Below are 9,038 nucleotides of genomic sequence, written 5' to 3'. Positions count from 1 at the left end.
GTCGTCACTGCGCTGTCGTTCCTGCTTTATTTACCTGAACAGATTGCTAAACTGTTAGCAAATTTTCCAGAGTGAATAAATATAAATTGATATTTCGATACAATGGTTGTGATGCGTCCAAAATAATCAAAAATCCATCGAGAAACGGCCGAGATATTAACGATCACAGTTTACCATATTCTCGTGATGTTTTTTTTTTCGATTTTTCGCAATCGCGAAGTATCCTACCCTGGTATAGAAAACACAGACATAGTCTCACTTTAAAAAAATATTGAAAGCAGTTGCATGTTATAAGTTAAGAAGCATGGTTGTAATCGGTAACTACTCCAAACTTTAACGTGTAAATTGAATTCCAAAGCTCCCTCCCATAGCTGGCCGCATATTTCAAAATGATTAAATTACCTGGTTAACTGCATAACGTATGATCCTCCAGTTTTTTCGAACCTTTAGGGTCCAACGTGCGTGTTCGTGGCCTTCCACGAAGTGTAGATCTCCAACGGTTCCCGGCAGAATATTTTTTCACAATTCTTTCTTCCTGATTCGCACTATAATAAGATAACTTTATAGAAAAAGCAGCGTTTCACTTGCCCACATTTCCGATACGATTGTAATATATCACAAACGATTAAAGTATGAACTTTTCCATTTTTATATCACTTAGATTGGTATTTTCTGTTTAACAAACACATTACTCGAGTTGAAATACACGAACAGTGTCGCAGCTGAGAGTCGGGCCTGCAGGTCCAGCATGCTAACGTCGTGAGCCCATTCAACACGCCCCCAGTGGCCCAGTTGGAATTCCTCCTCTAGTCGCGACAACAGAACTGCTTTCTCAACCCCAATATACCGCTCCATGCAAGCGCTAGTGAGAATGACCGACTTTAAAGTGTCCACAGCGTACATTATTCCGTGCAGGGTGGCCTCGTTGTATGACGACAGATAGCGACTAATGTTCATAGTCGTTCCGGGAGCAAAGCTCGGAACTTCCAGCGCATCTGTTGCCTGTAAGGCGACGTCATGGCGCTTGTTGAACCATTCGATGATTGGATTCCACTCTGCCACTTGTAGTTCTTTCAAACGTTTGTCTTCCTGCAAATGAATCGGATTATTTTGGTGTTTGATTATAGGTTCATTCAAAAGCACAGTTTATCGGACATCTAATGAACATAAGACCTGATTTAAAATCAATTACTTACAATCGATTGAAACAAAATCGCATCGGTGCTGGCATAGTTCACCAAATAGTTGACGATGTCCGGTTTCTGTAGGTTGTTCGGGTTATCGATGACGGTACTGCTGAGCGCCGTTAAGTGCATTCTGGATCGATCAATAACATCTTTCTGGGCATCCCACTCGGTGGCGATAGCAATGGCCAATGGCTCACTCTCCACGTAGAAAGGCGCTCCCTTGGGTGTTTTGAGCTTTCGCTGGTCCAGGGTTATTTCGAACTTTCCATTACTTGTGATAATGCCGGTTTGACGGTAGAAACGCTTGGGAGGTGCCGCTATGTGAACCAGGATTAGTTGATACATATGTTAGGAGTATTTGAAGTTTATTTTTTGTATTTTGTTCATTCCAAGCCAAATTACATAATAAAATACTCACGATATTTTCGTACACTTATGTTGAACGTTGATGTGGAAAGTTTTGGAAATAATGTTAAACATTTTCTGAACATATTTTGGTTAAATTATGTTCAGCACCACAGTAATTCTCCTTGTAATAAATGTTAGAAAGTCTACGTTATAACTGATTTTGAATCAATGCATCAACAATAAACAATCGGACGAACGGGAAGAACGAACATGTGCACTTGCAAAAAAACGTATAAAAACACGCATGTTGACTGTCAATAACGTCACTGCTATGCCCTTCAGATATGTATTTCAAAATACATGAGAAAAAATCGATGAAGAAAGCCAAACGCCCAATTTTGTTTTGTGTTTTTTTTATTTCCTTCTTTGGCTTCCTTTGCTTTGCTTTTTTGCGGCACTTTGTCACGCAAAATCAATCGAACGAATCAAACGCGTTCTTTGGTCTGTGCTGTTTTTTGCTTACAATTTCTAGTGAAACAAGTTGTAAAATCGAAACTTGGCTTTAAATTGTTTGTGAACGATGGAAGAGCAAATCTATAACAATTTCAACCCAACCCGTTGCAACGTTTGCTACACCCGAGCCACCGAACACCGGCTGATTCTCATAGACCAAAAAGTGCGGTTCTGCAAAGGATGCCGCCTCATTGGTTATTGTGGGGAAAAGCACCAGAAGGAGGATTGGAAGAACCACAAGGACTTCTGTCGTGCCGTTACGAAGATCTTGTCTATGAAGAAAATCGACCACATCATCGAAGTGCGGAACGAAAACGAGAAGATTATCGGTGGAACACGGCGGGACTTGGAATGTGCCATCTCTCTGGCGGAATGTCTGATCATCTCAATACTGCAGCGGAAGCTCTTCCAGTATGAGTACACTATGCTGCGGTTTCCCAACGTGTGCCATGTGTGCTTCGAGTATGATATAAGCAAACTGAAGCCGTGTGACGAGTGCCGCCAAATATTTTACTGCAGCGAAGAACATCGCTTGCAGGACGCCGGCAAGCATGTCAAATGGTGTGATATGTACCGGATCAGTATGCTCCTGGATGCAGGTATGGTTGAATTACTTTTACTAATAATTGTTTTATAATGGTCCCTTATGAAGCGATATGTCTAGGTTTTTTTTTTTTTTAATTTTAAGTCTTGTTCGTATAAATTGCTAGTTATGTGTTCCAATTATCACCGCTACTATCGTCGCTAAACATTCAAATTTTATTTCAGATTGCCCATCTCGATTGGAGTCATTTGGATTTCCGAAACTAAACGCATTCAAGTTGGTGAAATTTCCATCGGACACCTTTGAGCTGGTGAACTTAGCATACTCTGCTAATATTCCTCGCAAACCAAGATCAGTAAACGACCTAAATGATCTCAAGTTCGTGTCCAATTATTCTCACATCAGTACAATCCTGTATGCATTGAATATTACCAACATGCATGAGGAATTGGATCAATCGCTGACCATTTACGTGGTCGGTGCTGAGGACGAAATTGTCTACTTCGATTACAATACCTGCTCGGTGATTTTCACCTTCATGCCACACATTCGGGAAGTGATAATTCATTTCATCGGCCCTGCCCTCAGCTCGATCAAAGATGAAATCGAACTCAACTACGAGGGTGCTCGATCGATTAAGATGCACTACCACAAAGGATTTTTCCACGCCTTGGAACCGGTGGATTCGATGGAACGGCCACACATCATCGTCAGCTTCAACTGCGGTTTCCACGAGCACATCGATTCAAACAAGGATACCTGGACCCACACCCTGGCTCGATTGATCCGGTTCGTCAACATTCCAATCATGTTTACGTCATACACCCGGGAGGAGGCATGCCAGGATTGTGCAATCATCTACAGCATTGGTAAGCGATCGCTTAAGAAAAAGGAGCTAGTGTTTGTCAAACGCGCCATCGACAATCCGTACAAAGACTTCAAACCGTTGCGCAATACAAATCACATGGACGAATCCGACGAGCTGTACTATTCCAATGGATACATTAGTTTGGTAATTAGTCGCATACCCTGAAGGGACATGTTCACGGGTACATGCTGTCTCTAAATGTCTGACGCATTCCTTTCGTTGCATTCAGTACAAAGCGGTAAGTGGTATTTTTTATTCTAGTTTTTATTGTTTATGTTTAAAGTTTTATGAAATGAGCTGCTTCTACTCAAAGAGTAAACGTGCATTAAAAGTGAATTTATATCTGTATAACTGCTAACACGGTCGATTTATTTTAACTAAACAGATATATTTATTTTGCAGTACTTTTGTCCCGAAAAAGTATCCGAAAGCATTGAAAATCATAGAATAAGGATTCACTTTTACAGTGGCGTAGCCAGAAAATTGGTCTGGGGGGGGTTTTCCGAACAATTTTTTTCTCGAAAAAAAAATTATTCTAAAAATTTGGTCCCTGGGGGGTTTTTATGTTCAAAACCACCCCCGTGGCTACGCCACTGCACTCTTACAATATGACAGTAATGATGATAGACAACCTAAAATTTTCAAAATATGATAGAATAAGCCTAACGGTACGGGTTTTGTTTTCAGTCCGGTTTAGGAAATACATAAGGTACCTAGTTAATAACTACAATTCTCGCTTAACTTTTTAAAAGGACCTAAGTAACATTTTTTCATGAATTAATTTGAACACTGCAATCAATAGATTTCATGTTGTTCTGTTGATTGCGCTATTCAAATTAAATCATGAAAAAAGTGTTACTTAGGTCCTTTTGAAAAGTTAAGCGAGAATTGCTCAATGAACAGGCCAGGTCCGCCTTTTACACTTTAGAATGGAACGGAACACCTTTTACAATGGATGTGAGTATACATATAATATTATTCCAATCTCTATGCATATTGTTGGACAAAAACGTGAAAGTCGCCTATTAATGAGAGAAAATTCAAATAGTCGCTAGGGAAATGCTAGTGATAAAATTGTTTATTTATTTCTTTTTTTTTTTTTTTTTTTTTGTGGTGGTTACAATGGCAGCTGTCCCTTGCTATTAATCTACACTGTACCCCGCCCATATTGGCTTCTATGAGCCTCCCGTTTTTCATCATCACACAGACGTTCCTAAGCGATGTTGCTCATGTGGTCACTGTTATGGGCCGTGTTGATGAAAACAAGGATTTGTATAACAGCCCATCCCCATCATTATAAGCACTTAGGGTCTGTCTCATTTGGAGAATCAAACTTAAAATTGACAGTTCGAAAATTAAAAAATCACCCTGTTATAAGAATGGCTGGTGCTACCCAGCAATTCCAATAGGACATCGATGGAAAATGATTCGATATCTGTCAAAAGTAATCTTGCTCTGCGAGCAGGGTTATTCGATAATTATTGAAATGTCACTTTTAAGTCTAATTTCAGTTTAATTATCCAATTGAGACAGACCCTTAGTATTGTCAAACTACCATCACTAATATCAACATCACTCTTTTCTTCTTTCTTCTTCTTTACCTTTACAAAAGTATATAAGTTTTTCTACCACTACGAATCATTTCACTCAGTATAAGCAATGAAATCACGCATCACATTCACCTACTATCATTACGTTAATGTTAACATAGTCATCATGATCACCGAAAATTAGTGCGGTCACTATCACCGTATCGTTCTTTCTTCACATTCACAACTTCTCCACTATCTTAACTCCCTTAAGCAGGAAACCAGCCTCAGAAACGAGTCACCGAAAAATCACCAAACGGTCAAAACCAAATTACTAAATCGTCGGCACCATCTTTGTTCATAATTCCGTTCAACCTTTCCAAATTCACGTCACGACTTATACTATGTTCACACTAGGGCCTTGTAACATGTTATTCGGCTATCTTGATGAGCTTTCTTTTGTCGATAATTTGAATAACATGTTATTCAGGCCGTAGTGCAAACATAGTATTAATAAGTATATAAGTCACTGCTTACGATTTTGTTGAACATATATTGCAGTCGTGTGTTTAATGATGAGTCGATTCACTTAATTCACTTCACCCATGACTGCCAACACCGCTACATCAATTTTTACATCAACTATATTTTGCACTTCTCAGTAACCATCCTAAACAACACTTCAGCATAATTTTCCACCTATTTCCTAAATCAATTTTTAGGTTATTGTTTTGATATAATATACACACACACACTCACAGAAACATATATACGTTTTTCACAAATGTGCATATATATAAACAAAGTACGGTTATCATTTACAAAGTAAACACATATGATATATACATTTACGCAATGGAATAAAAATATGATAAATTTATAAGTTATTTGCACTTACCATGTATGTATTCTTTCTATCTACTTACCACTTATTAGCTTTAATAAGTGTTTACCAGATTTCAGATTCTTCCGATTCCTGACGATATTAGTAGGATCATGCTGCATTTGGTGTTGGCTCGAGTCTTCTCAATTTCGAAGCTCCATCATAATTTATTATAGTTGAGATCAAGTTAGATGGTGAGGAAAATAATGAAAAGAATGGATATTAGTAAATGTCATTTTATTATTTATGAGGTTCTTTTAAATGGGATTCTCAAATTAGTGTAGTGTTATATTTAATATCAGTTGGATTTAATTAAGTAGCTTATTTTTTCTAATTTCAGTTAGAGATTTATATAATAAGTGATTAATTTGGTTACAGCATAGCTGGGCCTTTCGACGATAATATCGATTTATTGAATAATTTTTCCTCAATGTGGTCCACGTTGTCTTGTAACTGATCTAGCAGGAAATAATTAGTACTCCATTTTATAACTTATTTTTAACATAAACGTTGACTACGATAAAATTATGAGAAGTCTCTTCTAAAGTAACTCTCTAGTACAGGATGCTAGACTTGGATCAGCTAAATAGTATCTTCAAAACTATGTCGCATAGGACATTAAGCTACGGAGCCAATGTTGAATACATTCAAATGAATTATAGATTGTTGAGAAAGGAGGTGTCTGTATCGATTATCTATTTTGACATTATTCAGTTACAACACAATAGGAGGCTAAGCACAATTGACTGACTATTAAAAGGCTCTTTATTCAATAAATTCAGTCGAATTATACCACACCTCCCTTAGCTTCTATCCGCGACATGTAGCACGCACCCTGTCGGTCATTGAGGAAACCGAATAGGAGTATACGAACTTACAATTCAATTCCCATAATCTACACCACTTTCTTCATGTGTATTCAAATAGAATCCAACCCCAGTTCGTAGACTCCTACCAGCACAGATTACAATTCTCCTAGAATATATCAATATTTGTGGAGAATTATAATCCAAAGCCCAGGGTTAAAATTGTTTATTTATTTCAAAATAAAAATTCCACTTAATCTATGTACATTTTATGGAACACTTTTTACGCTTTCAAAAGATTGGAAGTAACCAGTTTTTTTTTAATCTCTATGCATATTGACGAACCTTAAATTTGATAACAAATAACTGAAATTCTATGCATATGTTGCATATTGTTCGTATTTCAAAAGTATCCCCAGAATTCAATATCCGACAGCAAAAAAATACATTCTATGGCAATATTTTAGTTTTCACTTATGGCTAAGAAATCTCGATTAACTTTTCAAAAGGACCTAAGTAACATTTTTTAATTCATTAATTTGAATATTGCAATCATCAGACCAATATGAAAGCTTTTGATTGCAGTACCCGATCAGGAATGCATAACAAAATTATAACTCAATTCTATCAATTGTTGTTATTTAAAACAACTTGTGTTATAATTAGATAATTCGATAAAAATGTGTGTTCGGCCAGTTTTATTTCATATAAAAATTATAACATTAGTTATGTATATTTTCACAAAATAATTGCCTACATTTTTTGTAGACATTGGGAAAAAATCGGAGGTAATCACCTTCAGTATAACTTGAACCCACTCGATATTAATACATAGCTGGAACAAAGTTAATTGCTTACATTATGGATGGAAATCCGATGTGGTAGCGTACCAGGGCTGCAAAATGGTGGGTTGACATCAAGGAAGGAGCGCCCAACAGAGCTCTGGTCCCCACAAGTCCCTATCTCACGCTTCCACGAGTCGTCCGATGACAAAAGATCAACGATCTATGGGAGTCGATCCATGGAGCGGTGAGCACAACAGCACGAGAAGTGGTAGGCACTGCACTTGAGTGTCAGAGAGTGACAGACGAGAAGAACGTTGCCAGAAGCCGGATGTTGGTGTCGGGTACCCGATCGAATAGAGATCGGTACAATGAAGCAAGAGCAGCCGAAAAACGAACCCACCGCGGGAAGAAAAAAGAGTACAAAGAACAAGTTATTAGTGAGGCGCAGGAAAAAATGGAGCAGAACGATATGCGGAGGTTTTATGAGTCTGTCAATGGCGTGCGAAGAAAGCCAGCGCCATCTCCCGTCATGTGCAACGACCAACAAGGGAATTTGCTGACAGATAAAACTGAAGTGGCTGCCAGGTGGAAGCAACACTTCGAGACTTTGTTGAATGGAGGAAGTGACGGTGCATCGGTGAACAGAATAAATATTAGCGACGATGGATAAGCTGTGGAGTCACCTACACTAGATGAGGTTAAAAAAGCTGTTAAAGAGCTGAAAAACAATAAGGCTGCGGGGAGGACCAGCTCCGGCTGAACTTCTCAAACATGGCAATGTGCAGCTTTATGAAGTTCTGCACCATATTATGTCGAAAATATGGGAAGACGAGGAATTGCTTGCTAGCTGGTTGGACGGCACAGACTGGAGTGCGCCAATTACCGAGGAATAACCCTCCTTAATTCGGCGTACAAAATTATGTCCCGTATTCTGTTCAACAGATTGAGACCGCTTGAAGAGTCCTTCGTCGGTGAATACCAAGCAGGTTTTCGCGAGGGCCGATCAACGACAGATCAAATGTTTACCCTGAAACAAATCCTTGATAAATTCCGGGAGTACAACTTGCAGACACATCATCTGTTTATTGATTTCAAGGCGGCGTACGATTCAGTGAAACGGAATGAATTATGGCAAACTATGCTTGAACATGGTTTTCCGGCGAAACTGATCCGGCTGATTCGTATAACGTTGGACGGATCGAAATCAAGTGTAAGGGTTGCGGATGAAATATCGACGTCATTTGTGACCTTAGATGGATTAAAGCAGGGTGATGCACTCTCGAATCTACTGTTCAATATAGCGCTCGAGGGAGCGATTAGGAGAGCTGGTGTGCAAAGAAGCGGTACCATTATCACAAAATCGCATATGCTCCTGGGATTTGCGGACGATATCGATATTATCGGAATTGATCGCCGTGCCGTGGAAGAGGCTTTTGTGCCTTTTAAGAGGGAGACAGTGAGGATTGGACTCACGATCAATACCAGCAAAACAAAGTACATTATTATTATTATTTACGAGGGGCGATGCACTTATGTATTTTCGATTCAGTCCGACGTATTTAATAATATTTCGAT

General features: G+C 38.7%; 2 protein-coding genes across 2 annotated transcripts; one reads left to right on the top strand and one right to left on the bottom strand.

Annotated features, from left to right (window-relative positions):
* Nucleotides 1–638: 638 nt before the first annotated feature.
* LOC134212154 (ATP synthase mitochondrial F1 complex assembly factor 2) lies at nt 639–1,834 on the bottom strand. The gene is made up of 3 exons (XM_062689762.1): nt 1,606–1,834; nt 1,197–1,504; nt 639–1,089 (listed from the first exon to the last, which is right to left on the bottom strand). The coding sequence occupies exons 1-3, from the start codon at nt 1,676–1,678 to the stop codon at nt 658–660; spliced, it is 813 nt and encodes a 270-aa protein (XP_062545746.1). The 5' UTR covers nt 1,679–1,834; the 3' UTR covers nt 639–657.
* Nucleotides 1,835–1,958: 124 nt separating this feature from the next.
* LOC134212153 (uncharacterized) lies at nt 1,959–3,846 on the top strand. Its single transcript, XM_062689761.1, has 2 exons — nt 1,959–2,647; nt 2,817–3,846. The coding sequence occupies exons 1-2, from the start codon at nt 2,116–2,118 to the stop codon at nt 3,623–3,625; spliced, it is 1,341 nt and encodes a 446-aa protein (XP_062545745.1). The 5' UTR covers nt 1,959–2,115; the 3' UTR covers nt 3,626–3,846.
* Nucleotides 3,847–9,038: the final 5,192 nt, after the last annotated feature.

Source organism: Armigeres subalbatus, chromosome 2, assembly GCF_024139115.2.
Source record: "Armigeres subalbatus isolate Guangzhou_Male chromosome 2, GZ_Asu_2, whole genome shotgun sequence".
NCBI classification, from domain to species: Eukaryota; Metazoa; Arthropoda; class Insecta; order Diptera; family Culicidae; genus Armigeres; species Armigeres subalbatus.
Note: the sequence above shows the minus strand (reverse complement) of the source record. Positions and strands in the feature narration are given on the sequence as shown.

Excerpts from the sequence above, each read along its gene's own strand:
- LOC134212153 (XM_062689761.1), top strand. The coding sequence starts at position 2,116 with ATGGAAGAGCAAATCTATAACAATTTCAACCCAACCCGTTGCAACGTT. Across the intron at positions 2,648-2,816 it reads CAGTATGCTCCTGGATGCAG|ATTGCCCATCTCGATTGGAG; the intron begins GTATGGTTGAAT and ends ATTTTATTTCAG.
- LOC134212154 (XM_062689762.1), bottom strand. The coding sequence starts at position 1,678 with ATGTTCAGAAAATGTTTAACATTATTTCCAAAACTTTCCACATCAACG. Across the intron at positions 1,505-1,605 it reads CATAAGTGTACGAAAATATC|CGGCACCTCCCAAGCGTTTC; the intron begins GTGAGTATTTTA and ends TGGTTCACATAG. Across the intron at positions 1,090-1,196 it reads CGATTTTGTTTCAATCGATT|GAAGACAAACGTTTGAAAGA; the intron begins GTAAGTAATTGA and ends ATTCATTTGCAG.